At 43.3% G+C, this 22,928-nt stretch overlaps 2 protein-coding genes across 2 annotated transcripts; both read right to left on the reverse strand.

The window, feature by feature from the left end:
- On the reverse strand, positions 8,937–10,106 carry LOC8056582 (expansin-A9). Its single transcript, XM_002457254.2, has 2 exons — positions 9,874–10,106; positions 8,937–9,759 (listed from the first exon to the last, which is right to left on the reverse strand). The coding sequence occupies exons 1-2, from the start codon at positions 10,007–10,009 to the stop codon at positions 9,134–9,136; spliced, it is 762 nt and encodes a 253-aa protein (XP_002457299.1). The 5' UTR covers positions 10,010–10,106; the 3' UTR covers positions 8,937–9,133.
- On the reverse strand, positions 14,740–17,627 carry LOC8056583 (germin-like protein 5-1). Its single transcript, XM_002457255.2, has 2 exons — positions 17,230–17,627; positions 14,740–15,617 (listed from the first exon to the last, which is right to left on the reverse strand). The coding sequence occupies exons 1-2, from the start codon at positions 17,360–17,362 to the stop codon at positions 15,070–15,072; spliced, it is 681 nt and encodes a 226-aa protein (XP_002457300.1). The 5' UTR covers positions 17,363–17,627; the 3' UTR covers positions 14,740–15,069.

Genomic DNA, 22,928 nt, shown 5'->3' on the forward strand with positions numbered 1-22,928 from the left:
TGGAGTTTATGGGTAAATCATGAGAATGGAGATAGATAGATGTAAATCTTTGCAATATGTTAGCTGGGGTTGGAGTCATTAGTGACATAGCTATTAGCTAAGTACTTAGCTAACAATTAGTTGGCATACTAGCTAGACTTAATTTGGATCATTCCAACTATTTAGAAGCTAACTATTAGCTGGAGTTTCCAAATAAGACCTTAACCCTCAATCTATCACAAACAAAAATGTAGAAAATGTAGGAGTTCAATCTAGTCTCACTATGACATAATATCATGTTAGATTGTTAGAGCATCTTCAAGAACTTTGTATAATTTGCTTGCTAAACCAATGACTTTAGCAAGTTAACAAAAATAAGTATCAACCTCAATTTATCTCCTAGCCCTCTCCAATAATGTTTTTATATATGAACTTAAAAACAAAAGCCCCCCATGTTGTTTGTTGCGGCAGTCCTAGGTCCTCCACAAAACACCTTTGTCACTCCGTCTAACATGAGCAGTGTGAACAACTAATAAGTAGCCCTAGTTAGTCCAAACAGAGGATTAGTTGTGTTCACATGACTCAAACTTTTCTAGCTCATTTGTCCTATGGGGCAACTATTATAGGTTCTACCTACGCTGGTGGCCGCCTCACTAATAACAACTACTAATTATATAGGGCTAAAAATTAGTTAGAACTAGCTGAGATTAGTTAGCTAGTTAATTAGCAACTAGTTGGATGTTTGGTTAAGCTAGTTTTGGCCAAATTTTTAGTTCACTAACAATCCAAACATGCTCTAAAGTAGTACATTCGTACTCTCTCAAGTCTTAACCCACAAAAGAATGCAATTACAGTATTTACGTTAGTCAAACTAGGTTAAAGTTTGATCAAGTTTGTAATGAACAATATTAACATTTGTGTCTCCAATAAATTTTACTACGAAAATATATTGCATAATTAATTTAATAGTATTTATTTTGTACCATAAATGTTTGCATTTTTTATATAGCTTTCATCCAGATTTAAATTGTTTGACTTCTTCTCGATAAGAGAATTGCATTCTTTTTGTGGATGATGAGAGTACAAGTTACATTATACATTTAGATGGTTTTGATTAGGACCATGTGTTAAGCAGGTGAGGTCTAGATAGATGGAGCTGAGCCACCACACGCGCTACTGGAAACTCCAGTTCTTCTATACGTGTGAAAATACATGAAAAAAATGCAAATACCATAAAAAAATAAAATATACATAGAAATATAATGACAGAAAATTTAAATTTTTCTGCGTGTTCACCAAAAACGAGAGGCCTACACCATGATTTATGAATTCATATACATGCATAAAATAGTTTGTTGTTGGCCTAATTTTGAATTGTCTATAAACGGCTATAAATAGATGTAATTCATTGTAATGAACTGTATATTTTAGTTTTTTCTATGTAGATTTTTTAAACTTTTTTCTATGTGAAGTTAAATAAATTTGCAGATACATACACCATGTTAATATTAATAAGGCGCACCACAATGATTACATTTTTTTCCCATAACGAAGGATCATGCCGAGGCGGCAAGGGCCGTTTCAAGTCACACACGTAATTAGGAGATTTTTATCCGTATGTCATTATGAAAAATTGACCAAATTAGAAGGCCACTAAAAAGTTGTTTCACACCGTTGTGCCCAACTTCATCTTCGGCTATACTCGTGTGCCATTCTTCTGTTTAAAGAGGTCTGACACGTAGGTCCCAGGTAACACAATGTCTTTCTTGCCCTTCCAGTCACGCGTGAATCCCTATCAAATCGAGCCCTGAGAAATTCTCCATTCTCCACTGAACCCTAGCCAGATCAGAGACCTCCGCCACGTCTTCCAGATTCTACACCTCCGCCACGTGCTCCGTGGCCAACACCGCCTCCTCCCGTTCGTCACCTCACCACCACCGCGCCTCCCTCATGGGCCAGTCCCCCAGCGCTCTCTCGGGGCGCGGGTGCAGCCGTAGCCAAAACGGGAGCAGCTCGCTCTGGGCGCACCCGGGGATCGGGCTCGACCTGGGGTTCCTGCTCGGGGGCAAGTCGCGCCCTGGGGACGAGAAGCTGGACCTGGCGAGCTGGATGTGGTGCTTCCTGTTGCAGCGTCTGCCGCAGCCCAATGCCACGGTGGAGGAGACGGCGGACGCCGGTGAGCTGCCAGCTTGTCCTCTTACGATCTGGGATCAAATAAGGTTTTCGTTCCTCGAATTATCACCACCTTCTCAGTGGAATTTCCCTCCATGAAAACCCCATGCTATTATCTTCTTTTCCTTTCGAAAAACACTCTGTTTTCTTAAAACAGTGGAAAATAATTTCTTTCCTTGGACGATCGTGGTAGCATTGGATTTTCTCACCCTTCTCGTTCTTTTGAGTTTCTTACCAGATGAACCGAAGAAGAGTAGAACTTATTAGTAATCCAAGTATTTTTGGGTGAATTTTACTAGCATTATTGTTGCAACAGAAAAAAACTAGCAGTTAGTGGCACTGGAGACAAAAAATATTTGTTGTCAAGACCAAGTGGTCTAGAGGCATTCAAGTCTGATAGGTCACTTAACTGTCGTTAGGCTTCAAAACAAACGGAATGACACACGGATATAGCTGAAGATGAAGTTGAGCATAACGGTGCGAAATAACTTTTTAGTGGCATCATAGTTTGATCAATCTTTCATAATAGCATACAGTTAGAAGGCTCATTGTCTGACTTTGAGTATGATGATGGGAGAAGGATTCATACAGAGGCACGGATACTAGTTAGGCCGGGCAGTGACACGTACTAAGGTGCGTAAGCTTCTAGAGTTCTAGACTTCGAGTGTCAGTACTCTCACAACGGTGATGAGTGATGACCTTATGGACTTGGACGCGCGAGAACCATGCCAGCAAACGTGGACCGGCAGCTGAACCGCACGCTTAAAAATGGAAAATGTCGCCATCGAGACGGCTGCTAGTGCGTGTGCGCAGTGCTGGCTACTAGACCCGCCGCTCCTGCTGTGTTCGGTTGTTTGCCGCCATCTGTAGTTAAGTCGTGCACTAAACATGATCTAATACACAGCGCTAGTAGATTTTACTAATAATCGACCGTGGCCATGCTTACGGTCGACATCTCATTTAGTTAGATTTATTTAAACGATTCGAATAGAAGAGTTGCTGACTATATTATTAATTAGCAATTACAAGGGAAATAACCTAGTATGGGTTAAAATATGGTACTTTATATTATCGCTGGACACGAATTGTTTTAACTCGTATGGACATTAGGTCATAAATACAAGTTATATACAAATGAATTCAGATCATCATATACTAGATGCGGAAAGTGCGAGGACAATTTATTAGGCAATAACAAGCCGAGACAAAATAAGGCAAATTTAGAAAGTAAAAAAAAATGAGTGGGAAGAAACTATCACATTTTAATATTAGATTGATTGATATATAGAGATAAAAAAGACCCGTATATATTAGACAGAGTGATACAAAAAAACCATAAAAAATACAACAAACAACTACTACCGTACTAGGGTGGTAGACACGAGCCAAGGGGCCGAGAAAAAACTGATGCGGTTGTGCCCACAAATGTGCTACTAGCCCAGTACATACAGTATGCTGTCGTGAGAAGCGGAGAAATGCTGGGGAAAAAGGAGCCGGTTCCCATTTCTCAGAACGTGCACGATTTGTTGCGTCCAACGCTGTAAAGTGTTGAGGCATTTCCACGGATTGTCTCCGCCCAGCCCAGCCGCTCTAGTTCTAGAAAGATTCCCCGACTGACCTGACCCATTCCAGAAACAACGGGCGCCAAACCACATTGACACTTTGCACTGCAACCCGTCTCGATTATCCTCGAACCCAACAGCTAATACGGGGGGTACATATGCTAATTTATGTGTTAATATATAATCGCACCCTGTACCATTGCAACTGACACGCGTGTACGAGGTAGAGGTAGTACTACTCTCAGGCCTTGTTTAGTTCCATGCTGAAATTTTTTCGGGACACTGTAGCACTTTCGTTTGTTTGTGGTAATTATTGTCCAATCATAAACTTACTAGGATCAAAAGATTTGTCTCGTAAATTTCGGCCAAACTGTGCAATTAGTTTTTAATTTTATTTATATTTAATATTCTATGCATACGTCTAAAGATTCGATGTGACGGAAAATCTTGAAAAGTTTTTGGATTTTGGGTGGAACTAGACAAGGCCTCATTTCTTATGCTACCCTCCGCTCACAGTTCAGATGCGCCTTGTTTTCCTCTCGACCGTAGTACGTTACTGGTAGTACTACTCTCTCATTTTTTTAAAAAAATAATACTACTTTGTTAAATTATTTTATTTAAGTTTAATTATAGTTTATATAAAAATCTCCATGCTTATTCCACTAAATTTTATCATGTAGTAATATAATTTTTTATAGTATCTATATCTTCAATCTTAAATGTTTATAATTATTTGCTATAAATTCAATTGAAATTTAAATAAGTTTAAGAGCCTCCTCGCTTTAGTTTATTTGTTGAATCTGTCAGCTACTATCAGTGAACAATACTTTCAGTCATGTCTTTTCTACTAAGCGAACAGGCTCTAAGTCTGATGAAACTAAAATTGGTCTGATTCCACTACACTGCTTTAACAATATTTTTCAGTGAACAAACAATATACTCTATTTTAACATAAACCAAATTTAAACCTGTTCGTTTAAACTTTTTTTATCAAATTTGTCAATACAATGTAACCGTTTAGTAATATTTTTCTCTCCTAATAAACCAACAAATCGTACTGGGCCTTGTTTAGTTCCCAAAAATTTTGCAAAATTTTTCAGATTTCCCGTCACATCGAATCTTTAGACGTATGCATAGAGTATTAAATATAGATAAAAATAAAAACTAATTGCACAGTTTGGTCGGAATTGACAAGACGAATCTTTTGAGCCTAGTTAGTTTATAATTGGACAATATTTGTCAAATACAAACGAAAATGCTACTATTTATATTTTTTTAAAAAAAATTGGAAGTAAACAAGGCCCTGCTATACAAGCGAACTCGGCAAAACAAACCGCTCTGCCCCGGATTGCACTTGCGGTCGTAGAGCTGCAGTGCCGTCTAGATCCAGATTCAGTGACTTTACTCAAGGAAGTTACAACGTAACTTTACTCTCTCCATCTACCCTCCAACTAAGATCCAAGGGCTACCATCGCTTGCAGGCCAAAAGGAGCCAGGACTTGGAACTTTGTTCCCCGTGTCTCTGCTAGATTAATGATTTGAGGTGTGGCCGGTGCATCTGGAAGGCGTCCGCCGCGTTCGTACTGGCATTTGGCCGTCTGCGGTGTCCCCTGGCGAGTACCTGTTGGCCGCGCTTGTGCAATTCGAGGCGGCGTCGTGGCGGCTTCATCAGCCTGGACGAGATCGCGGCGCTCGACGCCACCGTCGCGGGCGACGCGGCCGCCGTTGAGGACCTGTGCAACGCCTTCGGCTTCTCTGACGCCGACGGCAACGGCCTATCCACCACCAAGCTCGTGCACGTCCTCTGAGTCGCCGGCGAGTCCGCGTTCGCCGTGCAGTGTCGTCGCATTGTCGAGGGCCCATACAGCTGGTCCTACCGGCCTTGTGCGCCTTCACGCCGGTGTAGACCATGGTCGGAACGACTCCTATGCAGCCCATTCTATCAGTAGCACGAGCGTGGCCTTCGTGAAGCATATCACTACAAAAAATTTGTTAATCCGTGACGGATTCTGGATGATGGATTCAAAGAACGTCACAGATCGTATGCCACCACTAGTGGTACCAAGTCTAGTATAGTGGATATCCAGCCCAAAACCCAATACCTGGTCACATATATAAGCTGTCCATAACCTAATCCACCGACTGCCTCCCCAGTCTCCACCATCTGCCTCTCACCCATGAGCCGCCACCCCTACTGTGCCTTCCACCTGAGCTCAACCGCCCCCTCGAGTGTTGTTGTCTCATGCCATGGCTCCTACCACCATCTAGCGTGCCATGAGTGCAGGTTAGTATCCAGCCCCAACACTTCGATCCGGCCATGGCGGCATCTAGAAGCACAGAATCTGGTGAGGGATTGTGGGGGTATAAACCCCTATACCCTTACGGCTAGACTTCGGCTAGGAGGCTTGGCCCATTACGAGGCGAGTTCAAGGCTTGATCCGACAACCTGGAGTTTCGCGCAAGGAAACAAGATGTGGAGATCAAGCAGGATTCTAGTCGGTTAGAATAGGAATTGATATCGAATTATCCATGGCAGTTGTAACCGACTAGGATTAGTTTCCAGATCTGTAACCCTGCCCTCCAGACTATATAAGGAGGGGCAAGGGACCCCCCTAGGGCACATCATATTCTCTCAACACAAATCAATACAACCAGACGCAGGACGTAGGTATTACGCCAACTCGGCGGCCGAACCTGGATAAAAAGTTTGTCCGTGTCTTGCGTCACCATCGAGTTCGTAGTTTGCGCACCGTCTACCGATAAACTACTACCGTGAGTATACCCCAAGGTAGACTGCCGACTAGCTTTCGTCGACAGGGATGCGTCCAAGAGCATTGACCCAGGCTACGGCAGTGTTCAGGACCCTCAATCCAATGATGGCGGCGTCAGCAGCCATGAGCACAGGATCTGGTCCAATAGTTCAATCTGGCCATAGTTACGTTCGAGAGCACAAGATCCATCCCTAACACCTCAATCCGGCCGTGCAGGATCCGCTGGGGGATGCGTCCGATAGCTTCGACCTGGGCCAGGCGTCGTGCAGGAGCCTCAATCCGACGATGGTGGCAGCAGCAGCCACGAGCGCAGGATCCGGCCCCAATGGCTTGATTTGGATGTAGTGCCATCGTGGAGCGCACGATCTGCTAGGTGGCTACTGGTTGTATTTCTTTGGAATCTCAGATTGCTCTTCATTAAATTCTTTTTGGTGGATTTGTATGTAGTAGCTCAATCTGGCAAGCCAAGGTCGTGCTCATCGTCTTATCCAGGAGGCTTCCTCTACTAGTACGCTAAGAGCAGGTGAATCGTCTTATCCAGCAGTGGCTTCCTCTACTAGTATGCAGATAATAATTCTTATCCTTATAGTTTTCTGCTTGCTAGAATGTGTTATGCATGAATTTCTGTGAATGTTTCGTTTTTAAAGATCAGAATTTCTGTGAATGGTTACTATATTGCAGATTAGTAGGAGTATTTCTGAATTCACAGCAAGAGTATTTCTGAATTGACCAAATTGAGTATCACTGTGTTCTGTGAATGGTTACTACATTGCAGATCAGTATGAGTAGTTCTGAATTGACCAAATTGAGTATCACTGTCTATCAACTATTTGCATTCGCAAGCTATCACTTTTACAGTTCATTGTGTTGAACAAATTCGAGAAAATTTATTTAAGAATTAATGTCTTTTAATGTGCTGATTTTATATCTTGGATAAGAAAAATGAGAGCTCAGACTACTTGTTGATGCTTAACAATAAGGTCTTTTTGATAACTGTTATGGCTGTTCAGAAATATATCAAGTGTTACTGCAGCCAATGGAGCAGCTAGCACTGCTGATATTAACAGTTGTAGCATAGCAGTAGTTCTGCGGCACCTATGGCTACTTGTTTCTTTAATTTTTGTATCTGCTTGTTGTTTCTTTAATTTACAGTCTAACAAGAGTCATGATTAGGACAAAAAAGTATATGAAAAACATCTCCAATAGTTCCTTAATACAACTCACTAATTCATATTTTTCTAACAAATAGGAAAAACCAGCCCTACAATATTTTTTGCATTTGATCTCCCTAAAGAGAAGCACTTGATAAATCTCTACCTCAACTCACGAATATTTAAATGTATTACATGTTTGCTTTCCTTTTGGGCACCCCGTTGCGGTTTTGACGTGGTTTCCCACTTTTCTCTGACATGAGTTTCCAGTTTTCGGGAACTATTAACTATTGAAAACTATCACACAAAAAGCAAAATTAGATCTCCCTAGTCATTTTTCTCGCTTGGCATAATTATTGGTTTACCAAGTAATTTTTTAAGGAGCTTTAAAAGATGCTTGCTGTCGAATTTTGCCAATAAGAAATTCAACGTGAAAATTTGTTTTGGAATTCATGGGCTGTTAGTTAACTTGGCCCGTTCAGTGCACTGCGGCCATTTAGCCCAACAAGTTCTCCGAGCGGAGAGGACATGGAAAAAAGTCTACTTTTTCTCCTTTAATTTTTACGAAAGTCTACTTATTCTCTCTTAACTTCAAAACCAGATAAACTATCTCTCACAACTTTTTAAACCGTGCATTTTAAATCCACATGAGCATATCTACACAGTAAATATATAATATGATATGCTCAAGGAGGTAAAATGCACGGTTTGAAAAGTTGAGGTAGGTGGTTTGTCTGGTTTTGAATTTGAGGAAGAAAAAATAGACTTTCGTGAAAATTGAGAGAGAAAAAATAAACATTTTCCTTAAATATATATGTTTCCAGAAAAAAATTAAATATAGATGGTAACAACATTTAGATCTTTTCCAGTAAAAAAACAATATTTAGATCCGCGTCAGGCTGCAGTCTTTACAGAGGCCCATCAGGTAGGGATGAAAACGGATCGGATACGGACGGATATCACTGATATGATATTTGTTTTCATATTTTTGGTCGGATTCGGATTCGAATACGGATAATATCAACCATGTCGGATAAGATATGATTGGATGTCGACATCACAAATATACAATTTAAGTATTCGGATACGGATACGGTATCGGATGTTGAATATTCGGACTCGAATACGGACAGATCTAAACCCCTTTAAACGAATTCGGTCTCGAATACGGTCGGAAAATATTCGTACCATTTTCATCCCTAGGCATCAGGTCAGGATAACAAAGTATCAAAACCCATGGTGGAATTCTTTTCTTTTTTTCCTGATATATGATATAAAAAAGTATGGTGGAATTCGTACAATAAATTCAACATGGAACTTCGTTTAGATGGACATTATAGGAATACACTTAAGTGCGCTTACAATCTGTTCGTATATTATCAAATTAAAAAAATTTATACACGTGTTTACTGTAAGGATTCTCTGCGGGGCTCATGGGCTGTTAGTGAACATGGCCCACTCATTAGAATCAGAAGTGGCGCGGCCAACTGGGCCAACTCTAGTAGAAGTTGACCGAGGCCTGGTAGGTGCTGCCGAACTGCCAGTTCGCCGGCGCCACGTTATCCGCCACGACGACCTTGCCGTCGTCCGTCTGCACCTTGAACGACAGGGCCTTTCCGGTGAGGTAGGCTCCGCTCTGCCAGTTCTCCCCCCAGTTGCGGCTCATGGCCAGCCAGTCCGTGCCGCCGGTGCCCATGATCCACGCCGCGGCCACCGCGCCGGCGCCGCCGACGTTGGTGATGGTGACAAGGTCGAAGTAGTCGTGCCCGCTGATGGCGAACCTGATCCCGCCGGACCGCTGGCACGAGACCCTCCGGTAGTTGACGGGTATTACGCCGGCCTGGTACACGCCGATGGTCTCCCACGCCGGCTGCGACATGTCGAAGTGCCGCCGCGGCGAGTTGCACCACCCGTTGGCGTCGTCGTAGTTGGGCGGGCAGAAGTTGGTGGCCGTGACGGTGACCGACGGCGACCCCGGCTTGCAGTACTGCGTCCCCGTCGCGTCGCAGGTGACGAGGTAGCACGCGCCGCAGGAGGCGCCGTCGCCGTAGAGCGCTGTGCTCAGCGCCGTCGTCTGCGTCCCGTACCCGGCGCTGTACAGGTCGCCGTACCCGCACGATCCGCCTGCGCACGGCCGGCGCACGACAAGTACACGCGCATCAGTGCGGCGAACGCCGGCGTGGATCAGAGTTGCATGCATTGCCAAGAAAATGGGTCAGGCCTCAGTGAGAGTGTTACCCATGGTGCCGGACGCGTCGCTCCCGCCGTAGAACGTCGCGGTGGCCGGCGTCCAGTACTGGTACTGCTGCGCCACTGCGCCGCCGAGTCGAGAGGCGCACAAGCTCAGCAACAAGAGCAGCATTGCCTTCTCCATCGTCTCTCACTAGGAGGCTGAGTGGCAGGGCCAAGCCAGATCACTTGCAAATTGCAATGTGTTGCCACTGATGATGCACACTGTCTTCTCTGCTTGTGTGGTACTTATAAGCTTGCAACTGCCGGCGAGCCGACGGCGGTTGGCCGGCGACACAGCAGGGGTGATCATGCACGTTGCATGTGGCTTGCGTGATTATTAACGGATCATCAATCATATCATTGCTCATGGGTCACGATCATGAAGTAGTATACATGCAGATGCTTGCTGAATGCTGATTATCCATGAAGACAGCCAATGGCTGAATTAATTCAACCGATGAATCTACGCGATGTGACATGACATGATTCTTCCTCCGCCTGAATTATGGTCTTGTGACTTGTGATTAGTGACTACCCGGTGGTTGTTCCTTGGAAGGGAGAGTTTCATCTCATGTTCTCCACGATCACGAGCTGCCATCCTACACTTGTAGAATTCTGTCCGTGATCCTATTGACCTATATTCCTATCATTTTCGCGTAGCCCAGCTAGTGAGTTCAGGATGCTCTGCATCACAGTTGCAGGTTTAGAGCTCTCTGTCGTTGTTCACAATTTCACAATGTTCTGGGAAGGTTTCTGCTATTAGTCATCCAGTTCCAGCTGTTTGACCTCAATCATTAGCTGGGGATAAGGATTTGCCGTCGCGAATCGTGATCCTTCCTGCTTCAGCTGACACTAGTTAAATCAGGCGCCACTCCACGGTGTTTCAGTTCCCATGTGATTGGGAGAGTTTGACCACAATGATTTCCCATGTAAGTTTAAAAGATTTGCAGGCGAATTGTGGTACACCCTTCATGCTTCAGTACAGAGTTCAGACTAGTTAATTCAGAGGCCACTACTCACTAGCCCACTACCAGCGTATGGGCGCGTGGCAGATATAAGATGATCATAAGATAGTCTCCCTGGCAACAACCAAACCATGCAGGCAGATTATTTGCAACATTGTCGAGTCAAGCACAACGATGACCGGATCCTGGTATAAACCACTTAAAAGGTAGGCGCAGTACGTAGTAATATCATCAGAAAAGCTAGCTTCCCACCAAATATTCTTAACACTATATGTGCTGGTAATGATTTTATTTGGCATTGTATGGCTCCACATGGTAGATCTGGTGGTATGATTCTAGGCATTCATTTGTTAACTTTCGACATTGGGGAAATTGAAGAAGGAGATTTTTTAATCAGATTTAAGCTTAGACACAAAGAACACGATTTTAAATTTAATTTGACATCAGTTTATGGCCCAGCACAGGTAGATCAAAAGGCAAAATTCTTGTCTGAACTAGTACGGATTTGTTCAAAGGACACCTTACCTAGTCTTATAGGTGGTGACTTTAATATTATCCGCGGGCCTGACGAGAAAAATAATGATCATTATAATGATAGATGGCCATTTATGTTTAATGCTGTCATTGACAGTCTGAACCTAAGAGAAATAGAGTTGTCAGGAAGAAAATTCACTTGGGCAAATAATATGCCAAACCAAACTTTTGAAAGGTTAGATAGAGTCTTAGTATGTACAGACTTTGAAGCACAGTTTACTCATACCTCTGTGGAGGCGCTGAATAGAGAAATTTCTGATCATACACCACTCTTAGTCTCTACAAATAATGCTTCGTCAACTTTTCAAACTCAATTCAAATTTGAGTTGGGTTGGTTGTTGAGAGATGGCTTTTGTGAGATGGTGGCGGATATTTGGCAGAATACTACGGTTTCTGGTTCGCCGATAGAAAGGTGGCAAATGAAAATTAGAAGATTAAGACAACATCTTAGAGGTTGGGCAAAACATGTGAGTGGACTGTACAAAAAAGAGAAAATTTCTTTATTAAACAAACTAGATGAGCTGGATAAAAAGGCAGAGCTGGTGGAGTTGAATGAATCTGAAAGAAATTTAAAACATGTTCTAAATGAAAGACTGGCAGAGCTCTTGAGGGAGGAGGAGCTTAAGTGGTACCAAAGGGCTAAAGTGAAGCACTTGTTGGAAGGTGACGCTAATACTAAGTACTATCACTTATTAGCCAATGGTAGGCACAGAAAAACTCATATTTTTCAGCTTGACGATGGGGAAAGTATTATAACTGGTGATGCTCAACTTAAACAGCATATTACCAGTTATTACAAAAACTTGTTCGGTCCGTCTGATGCCTCTCTAATTTCATTAGATGAATCACAGACGGCGGACATACCTCAAGTCTCAGATCTGGAAAATGAGTTGTTAATTGCACCATTTTCGGAGGAGGAAGTTAGAATAGCTATTTTCCAAATGGAACATAATAAAGCACCTGGTCCGGATGGCTTTCCTCCGGAGTTTTATCAAGTTTTTTGGGAGCTAATTAAAAATGATTTGATGGCTTTGTTCTCGGATTTTTATCAGGGAACACTACCTCTAAATCGTTTGAATTTTGGTAATATTATTTTGTTACCTAAAAAAGCTGAAGCAAGGGTAATTCAACAATATAGGCCTATCTGTTTGTTGAACGTCTCTTTTAAAATCTTCACTAAGGTGGCGACAAATAGACTTACCATAGTAGCCCAAAAACTGATAAGATCGACTCAGACAGCCTTTTTGCCAGAAAGAAATATCATGGAGGGTGCTGTGATTCTGCATGAAACTATTCATGAATTACATACAAAAAAACAAGATGGGGTGATTTTTGAAATAGACTTTGAGAAAGCTTATGACAAAGTAAATTGGGATTTCCTACAACGAACTTTAAGAATGAAAGGTTTTTCTCACAAATGGTGTGAGTGGACAAAACACTTTACACAAGGCGGTAACGTTAATATCAAGGTTAATGACCAGTTAGGACCTTATTTCCAGTCTAAAAAAGGCTTAAGGCAAGGTGACCCCATGTCGCTAATACTATTTAATATAGTGGTGGATATGTTGGCCATACTAATTGCTAGAGCAAAAGATGCAGGCCAAGTAGAAGGTGTTATCCCACATCTCATCCAAGATGGTTTATCCATCCTCCAGTATGCGGATGACACAGTGATATTTATGAGCCATGATGTTGAGAAAGCTATCAATATGAAACTATTATTAAGCACGTTTGAACAACTATCTGGCTTAAAGATAAACTTTCATAAAAGTGAAGTCTTTTGTTTCGGTAGAGCAAAAGATCACGAAGAGTTCTATTCGCAACTGTTTGGGTGTGTTTTGGGAAAATACCCGTTTAGATACTTGGGACTTCCTATGCATTACAGGAAGCTGCACAATAAGGACCGGAAATCTATCGAGGAACGCATTGAAAAAAGACTTAGCGGGTGGAAAGGTAAAATGCTAACAACTGGTGGTCGGTTAGTTCTCATAAATTCGGTGCTGTCAAGTCTACCGATGTTTATGATGTCTTTTTTTGAACTACCAAAGGGTGTGTTGGAGAAATTGGATTGTTTTAGGTCTCGTTTCTACTGGCAGAATGATCAACACAAAAGAAAATACCGATTAGTCAAATGGGAAATTATGTGCCAGCCTAGAGATCAAGGAGGGCTAGGAATCCAAAACTTAGAAATTCAAAACAAATGTTTGCTTAGTAAATAGCTGTTCAAGTTATTAAATGAGGATGATTTATGGCAAGAGTTGTTACGGAACAAGTATATTAAGAATAAGAGCATAGGAAGTTGTGAAAAAAAAACCGATGGACTCGCATTTTTGGAAAAGTCTAATGAAAGTGAAAGACACTTTTTTAGAACTTGGACATTTTAATGTAAAAGATGGGTCCCAAACCAGATTTTGGATTGATACTTGGGTGGGTAACAAACCTCTAAAAGATAAATTCCCTGCATTGTTTAATATCGTTAGAAGGAAGCAAGATTCTATTGCAACTATTTTGAGTTCTCCCAACTTAAACATCTCCTTCAGGAGGAATCTAGTGGGCAGAAACTTAGATAGCTGGCGCCGAATTTTGGCTTCTCTACAACACTTAAACTTAATGCAGGAGAGAGATGTTTTTGTTTGGGGTTCAAAGTCCTCGGGAATCTTTACAGTCAAGTCAATGTATGCTGCTTTAATTAACAATGGGGAACGTGTCTCACAAGATATTTGGCAAACAAAGCTACCAATGAAAATTAAAATTTTCATGTGGTACTTAAAACGGGGTGTTACTCTAACAAAGGATAACTTAGCTAGGAGAAATTGGCATGGAGACAAATCTTGTGGTTTCTGCCATCTTTCAGAGTCAATTCAACATCTTTTTTTCGATTGTTATTATGCCAAGTTTTTGTGGCGTTCCATACATTTACTTTTTGGGATTCCACCTCCACTGAGCATCAATGATTTGTTTGAAAATTGGTCAAAGTTGGGTAGTAAAAAAGTTAATTCATTGTTATTAACAACAACATCAGCCTTACTGTGGACAATATGGCTAACAAGAAATGAAATAATTTTTGATAAATGCAAACCTAAGTCTCTTTTGCAGGTGCTCTTCCGAGGAACTCATTGGCTACGACAATGGGCAATATTGCAGCGGCATGAAGATCTTAAAGATCTACTGATTTCGGCAGCAACTCGCCTGGAGACGTCGGCTTTAGCTTTCTTTAGTTGCAATGGTTGGCTTATGCATAGACATGTTGGTTTTGCTTAGTCAAGGACTGTTTTTCTTTTCCAGTAGTCGTGCTTGCAGCTGTAGATTGTACAGCAGATTTTTTTTCTTTGAACGTCCTGTAATTTTTGGTCTGATTCTATCTTTGGATAGATGAAGCCGGATATTTATCCTTTATCTAAAAAAATCAACAGAATGGTTTACAGATGATTGGGCTAATAATAGGGCATTATAACAGATAGAATGTTCTCCAGACCTGCAACTTATTAGTACAAGCGAGACACCTACCGACTAATTCTTCTGCAGGTCACACCACACACGCACTTAACCGACGATCACAACGGAAGCCGCCGGCAATTTGACACGATTGCATCATGCATGGCAGAATCACAAACAGACCAACAACAATAATCGAACCAACCAATCAATCACTGACCAGTTTCAACAAAATTTCTCGTTATATCTGGATCTTCATTATACTCAGTCATCCCTTCTTGGGCGCGAACTTGGCCTTGATCTTGGCCACCTCCTCGTCGGGGATCTGGAAGGCCTTGGCGAGCACTTGGTCAGGCAGGTCCGGCGAGGCCCCGAAGAGCGTCATGGCGATGGACTGCGTGCCGGGGAGCTGGCTGTTGAACGCGGAGATGACGGCGGCGGGCTCGGTGCCGGGGTTCCTCTGGAAGTGCACGAGCCCCCTCGGGAAGGCGAAGACGTCGCCCCGCGCGATGGTCCTGGCGACGAGCTTGTTGGCGGTGGTGACGAAGCCGACGTCGAGCGCGCCGTAGAGCACGAAGACGAGCTCGGTGGCGCGCGGGTGCGTGTGCGGCGGGTTCACCCCGCCGGGCGCGTAGTCGATGCGGGAGAGCGAGACGCCCAGCGTGTTGAGCCCCGGGACCTTCTCCACGTTGGCGCCCGTCACCACGGAGCCCGACGTGGTGTTGGTGCCGCCCGGCGTCGCCAGGATGCTCGTGAAGAAGTCGTCGGCGGTGGCCGCCTCCGCCGCCTTGCACGGGAACCCGTTCACCTTCACCGCTGCACAATGTCGTCGTCGGCCGGCCATGCGTAGTGCATTTGATCAATCATTGTTGTAGCTCTCGTTGGATTTGAATTATTTGTGAAATGCAAAGGGATCGGGATTCGGAGCAGCAGAATACAGAAATATAGTAAGGCCTTGTTTGGATGTTGTCGTATTCACCTCAATCCATGTGTGTTGGTGTGGATTGGAGTGGAATTTAGTTCAAATTCCACTCTAATCCACCTCAACACATGTGGATTGATGTGAATCCGACTACATCCAAACAAGGCCTAATGTGAGCACATGCACATGCATGGACGTCCGTGCCGGCCGGTTCTATGCCGTTGCCGTTTAGCGGTGTAATAAACTGCAGTGCGCGGCGAGGACGCTTTTGCAGATGCCCCACACGAACTCTGCAGCACGATATGGATGACGGCACATGAAGAGATCTGCTAGTTCTGGCCGTATGCTAAAACCAGTATGCTTGCGTAGGCTTCTGTGTGCCATCTAGTAGTGAAAAAAAAATACAGGCTTTACTTAATTTGCAGTTAATCTACCAAATGTGTCGTTTGATGATGTGTGTGTAGGAGAGTGATAAAAATTTCTGATACGAGTGGCGTCCGGAAGCCCACTCGTCTTGGCTTCCACCACTTTTTTCTCTACCTTCGTCGTCTTCTTTCTGCCGTCGGTTGATCTCATCCAAATTTTTGTTGATTTTTTTTATGTTTAACTATCACGTGAGTGCTAGGCCTCAAAGAGTGATGAGTTGTAAAATCTACTCCCTCTATTTTAAGCAGTAGATCATTTGGTTTTTTATTCTTAAGTCAGATTTCTTTAACTTTAACCATTTTTTTTAAAAAAATGTATTAATATGTACACTACCAAATAAATGAAGAATAATGAAGATTATTTTATGATGGGCCTAATAAAACTAATTTGGTGCTATATATGTTGTTGCATTTCACCATGAACAGAGTTAGAAATGTTTTGGCTTCCCTCCTGACATGGATGGATTGTCATCAAGATGTCAAATATGCATATGGATACTGATTAAGACGACCTTAAGTTCATGGTCAAGAGAACATGAGGAGTCCAAATTACATGACGTTCTCGAACTAGTTTAATTAATCAGAAACTACATGCGCATCTTACTAGCGATCGAATCTCATAAAACAAAAGTTGGGATTTCCAAGCAGGTCAGGAAACTATATTGGAACTGAGAATCCATTTCTCTCCCCTCCGTAGCTGGACCATTGTTGCCGATCGAATCTTGTGCACTATAACCACCACCAAACGTGGATTCCATCCTACTCCTACGCCAACAAAGCACGACAAAAAAAAAAGAAAGAAAAGAAAGAAAGCGCACAACAGTGCGAACTGGGGGGTTCGGCTTCATCAATCAATCAAAGATAATGCAATACTACTACACAAATATGCAAATCCTGCCTTCAAATTCAACATTCGGCCTCTGAAATCACCCATGCATTTTAGCAGGAATCTCGTGTTCATGTGACAAGAAATTTTTGCCGCAAAACCGGTAGAGAGTTATTTGAAAGTGACAACGGTGAGATGGAGCTGCATGCTCTCATGTCAGCTACTGGGCGCCTCAATTGAAAGTCAGGAGCTTACCGGAGTTGAGGTCGGCGACGCAGAGGTCCTGGAGGTAGTCGGGGTCGCCGGCGAGCGCCGACGGCGCAGCGGCAAGGACTAGCGCCACCGCGACCGCTCCAAGAAGCAGGGACGAGGGAGCACGGGCGGCCATGGTTGCTGTGCGCGCGCGCGCGCGGCTCACTCGGTCTCGCTCGCCGGATGCTAGCTCCTGCTGCTCGGCGCGCAGTCGGTAGGCAGGCAGACTACTCTTATAGCGGGGTGAAGGCCTGAAGGTACTGGGGAGTGAGCCGAGCGAGTGAGGCTGAGGCTGAGCTGAGACGAGACGAGGGGAAAATGAAACGCAACGAAACGAAAGATTGGGGTGCAAGCGGAGCCGGTGGTGTGGCCGGCGTCAGCTCAGCGAGTGCGAGGCCTTTCAGTTGAGCGCAAGCAAAGCGACGTGGATGGAGGTGATGATCAGGTGATGTGTTGGTGTTGCTGATTTGATTCGTCACTAAAGATGAGGACGATGCTCCAAACGGGTATCCGCGGTTATTCTCTAGTGTAACTAAATGAACTAAATGGGAAAAAATGAGAAAAAAATTTGTATATTTAGATTATTTAGTAGAACCATCTCCATCCTTATTCGTCACCGGGGACTAGGGCTGGTGCGCTACTACGCAGATCGGGTCGATCGCTTTGTTTGTGGATTATATATATAATAAATAAATAGATAAATATATTCACCGTAACTACTAACTTTGAGAAAGTGAAAAAAGGCAACAAGATACTATCGGCACTATCTCTGCTGCGCTTGGCTCTCTCTGGAGTAGAAGCAGCTGCTGCATCAGCCTGCAGATGATGGGTTGTCATCACTCATCACAGGAAAACGGGGTTGCAGTGATCTCGACAAGACAGCGACGGCGGGCCTCTCCTTGCTCCGGCCGGGACACAAAGGGCGTGTTTGGTTCCCCGCATGCGGGCGAACCTGGCCCGTGGGATGCAACCCGCACCTGTTTGGTAGCCTGCCTCCCCCTCCTAGCCAGGCTCCTCTCGTGCAAATCCTCCTCTCGGGCCTGGCTCAGAAACAACGTCCGATTTGGGCGTTCTTCTTCAGCCTGGCTCGCTCGATGCTCTGGCGAGCGCGCGCGCGTGCCCATCCGTGCACGCAGAGATGGCGCGAAATTGTTAGGGTTACCTCCCCCGTTCCCGCCATTCACCGTCTATATATCTTCCTTCCCGCCTCCTCTCTTCCTCTTCTTGTCGCTCCCCATATGCGCCGCCGGTTCGTGCTCCATCTATTCTTCCTCTTGTCCGCTGTCGTTCTTGCTTGATTCGTGCCAAATTAATACTTCTCCTGTGTCTCGATTTGTTGTAGGTGAAGTGGATCTGAAGGTTCTCCATTCAAGTGATTTTTCCCCTAATTTTTCTCGATTTTTCTCTCCGATTTGGAAACCCTAGGTCACCTTTTGTTGTTGCTCTCATTGCAGGGACACCAGATCTGCTTTGTTGGCTGTTTTTGCGGTATGGATCCGAGTGCTTAGGTCTATTTTTTTGTTATTTTGTAAAAATCCAATCTTGTATATGCTAATCCCCTTTGCTTTGCTTTGTTTTTGTGTTTGCAGATTTGTCCTCCCTCACCTGCTGTTGGGCTTTGGCTGGTGGCCCTGCTTGTTGACGTGGGTATTTTGTACATCTATAATCCCCCTCTCGCCTCTCTATCTTGGATTCGGATGCATGTCCTACTTTTTTAGATTCTGAGCAAGTATATTAAGTTGCCCGTTTTGCTGAGCTATTGCCCTAGTCTATGATGATGATAATTTTTTTCTGAGCTATTGCCCAAGTCAGTGATGATTTGTGACCTAATCTGAGCATATGTCAAGTTTTGGTATAGCTTAAGTATTTGTCGTTAAAATGCATTTTTTTCTAGATGGACCTGGAAGAGAAGCGACGCATTCTTTTTGCTCGTGCTGGTGCTCTTATCACGGCTATGTATGCCCTACTGTTTGCTAGGCTTAGAATGATTCAGTGTGAGCGTCCTGAGATTAGTTATGGTCCAATGAGCATTTGGGATGAGGAGCGCCAAAGGAATCTGAACTTAATTTATAACTACAATGACATAGAGTGTGTGAACATGCTTCGTATGAGAAGGGCCCCCTTTTTTAGTTTGTGCAACTTGCTTAGGGACAAAAAACTACTCGCAGACAACATAAATTCTTGTGTTGAAGAGCAACTTGCAATGTTTCTTCATATTGTCGGTCATAACCAACGATTTAGAGTTGTCAAGCAAAACTGGAGAAGGTCTATAATAATACGAGGAAATAAAAAGGAGCAAGTGCTCGGAACCTCGAAAGAAAAGAAAAAGTGAGACGAGAGGTAAAAATGGACAAGTGTCCGACAGTAGAATTAGGGGTGCAAGATACCCACCTGAGAGAAAAGAAAAAAAGATAGAGCATCTCATTCTCATCATAAAGTTTCAAAAGCAAGAAAGGTATGTATCCCCTCAAAGAGCAAAGTAGAATTAGACTTCCACCACCATTGTTTTCACCATTATTATCACCATCATCACCATACACCATTCATTCGCCACACATGCACATCTTGATTTGGCTTATTGATTTGTTTCTTTGGATCCATGGTTTGACTATGCAATAAATGTCTTGTAAGTATGTATACTTTATCTCCCACCTATGAGCTCCAGATATTAAAGCCTTATTAGAGTAGGGTGAGAGAGAAGACAATGTCATTATGCCTCATACCACAAATACCACATATCTTGAGAGAAGGCATATACCATCACTGCCTTGGTAAGGATCCAGAAATACCACAAAAGAGAGATCTGAGAGAATCATACAAGGAATTTCTAAGTTTTATTTGAAAATCTGCAAAAACCCCAGAGCTATAGCTGATCAAGAATAAGAGACATGGCACTTGGCTAGACTGTTCTATCTTTTAACCACTCAAGACAGACGTGACAGTTACAAGTCCCATGGTGAAGGTAAAGTAAGTAAGTTTTAAGTCTTGACAGTTTACTCTAACTCAGAGATGAGATCTTATTTAAAAGCATGTGTACCGTCAAATTTTTAAAATATTGCAACAACTTATGATCCATAGCTGAGTCTATCCTTGCTCAGGGACGAGCAAGAGGTAAGCTTGGGGGAGTTTGTTGACGGTCCTTAAGTATCAAATTTAATTATCAAATAAATAAAGAAAAGGATCCAAATGAAAACAAGATCCAGACTTAGGGTTTTATCTGACAGAATTCCACGAGTTTTGGTGTTTATCTATTTCTGCAGGGAGTTATCAGGAAATATAGAAGAAAGGCCCACATGTCAGGATTACGTAAAGATATTAACGTGCTGCGCAATTATCTTACATCTAGAAGACTCCAAAAGCCACGAGACCGAAGCGGAGGCGAAACGGGGCCAGACCCTGGGCGGCCGCCCAGTTGGTCAGGGCGCCCGCCCACCTCTGGAGTCCAATCAGGACTCTGCTTTGCGGGAGATTTCCACCGACCTAAAGGATGAATCTAAACCATACAATCTATGTCGGTTTGATCCAAGGGCCCATATTCACTTGAAGGGACTATAAAACCAGACCCCCTGGCCCCTGGAGGAGAGAGCCTCTCAACCCTAATTCATTGTTCCATCAAGGGAGAAGAAGCCTCTGATCAAGATTAGAGCCACCACATCAATTAGACATCTAGATTAGCATAGCTACATAGGATTAGAACTAGAAGGAGTCAATCTTCGATTGGTTTCCGGATCTGTCAAGAGGATTCTTGGTAATCTTCTAATTGTGCTTCTAATTGCTTTCTAATTATCTTTGTTCTTCAATATTATGAATATGACTTTGTTCTACTTCAATATATTGCTTATGACTTTGCTCTACTTGCTTATATTCAAGATTATATTGTTCTTAGTTTATCATAGTTATGTACTTGGCTTAGTTAGATTGGATCTATATACATGCTTAGGATCGTATAGCGTTTATCCATCGGATCCATGGGTAAATGATAGATATTGTGTAGGCGTGGTGCTTATACCGTATTTATCTGCGATTGCACCCAATATGCCAGATCGTGGGGTAGTTCGTGATAGTGACAGCTTCATTGATTCTTATATAGTCCCCCTCTCGTGTGTTGGGCTGGCAGAGCAACATTATTACAGGGAAGTGATTGCTATGTTTCTCATATTCCTTGCTAATATCACTATGCATGGGCGTAGTCTTGTCTCACAATGATTGCTAAGTATGCTTGCACTAACTATGATAATGCTAGACTATATAGTTGAGAATAACTTAGGGAATATTCTTCTAGTTCGTTCTAATACCATGCTAATGACTTTCTAGAGTATCTAATTGAGGTGCTTATCATATTTATTATGTGGCTAGATCAGATTAGTTATCCTCGTCACTATTATTATTTCATATATCTTTTATGTGACACTTATCCCTGTATGAAGAGTTAGATATAATGTTCTCAATTATACATGCAATGATAGATGCTCAATCTCATATTCTATTCTGTAATCAATATTGATGATTGATTAATCCCTTCCCAGTGGTAAAAATATAAATAACGATACCTGGAATACTTCCCGGTTAAAATGCTACATCGGTATTAATCTGTGCGCTTGCAGATCCCATTCATTATTTATTTACAAGAGCAATTGTATATTTCAATACCGCGTCTCTTATATCATGCTGGGGATGACAACTTGGCTTAAGTGGTGTAAGGGATAGGTTTGGCATTTTTGGCACCGTTACTAGATTTAGAGAACTTAGTCTACTTTTGGTAATGATGTTAAGAATACCCAACAACGAGCAGGTGGCGTGGACAGAAAAAAGACAATGTACATGGCGTATAGTACATGGAGCAAGAAGTGAAATTTTTTTGTCAGCTTTGGAGGACTTCTTGCGTACTTCGGTTGCTATTGGTGGGTCCATGTTTGCATGTCGACATGCATCTCTTGGACAGAGGATAGGCTTCATGCTGGAGTTGGAAAGTCTCGGTGGATTAACTCTGGTCACGTTGCGGCTCACGGAAAGAAAATAAAAAGAAAAAAAAGGGAACAGACGACTAGAGTTGGGAACTATCGGTGGATTCGAGTAGGACTCTGGTCATGTTGGGGCTCACGGAAAGGAAAGAAAAAGGAAAAAATAAACAGACGACGGCAGGAAGAGTTTGGCTTAGACTCGTTGCCGGGTTTCAAGACGGCAGGAGTCCAGTTTGGATCTGTTGTTGAGTTTTGGTCTCTATAAAATCAAGAAGAGTCTACGGCATATTGTAGATCAAAATCAACTAGCAGTTTAAGAGCTAGAATTTGCGGAGTTGCGGTGATCTGCGGGCGACGCTCAAGCGGGTTGACTTCGTTGTGTGCGAGCGGCGAGGCAGTCGATGGGAGGCTTGCAAGCGGCGTGGTTGTGCACAGGCTGTGTACGGCGGCGGCGACACACGGCGGATTTTAACAGCACGTGCGGAGGGCGTGTGCTGCGTTGACGTGTGTGCTGCAGCAAGAAACAAGCACGTGAGCGACGTGTTTGGGGCGCGTGAAGCGAGCACGCGGGCGTACATAAGGTACGTGATTTTTCGGCGATTTGTGGCAATAGGCAGATGGCGTCGATGGCATCCAAATTTGAGGTGACGAGGTTTGATGGCACCGGGAACTTCGGGCTGTGGCAGACAAGAGTGAAGGATCTGTTGGCTCAACAGAGTATCTCGAAGGTGCTCAGCGGGA

This window comes from Sorghum bicolor, chromosome 3 (genome assembly GCF_000003195.3).
Source record: "Sorghum bicolor cultivar BTx623 chromosome 3, Sorghum_bicolor_NCBIv3, whole genome shotgun sequence".
In the NCBI taxonomy this organism is placed as follows: Eukaryota; Viridiplantae; Streptophyta; class Magnoliopsida; order Poales; family Poaceae; genus Sorghum; species Sorghum bicolor.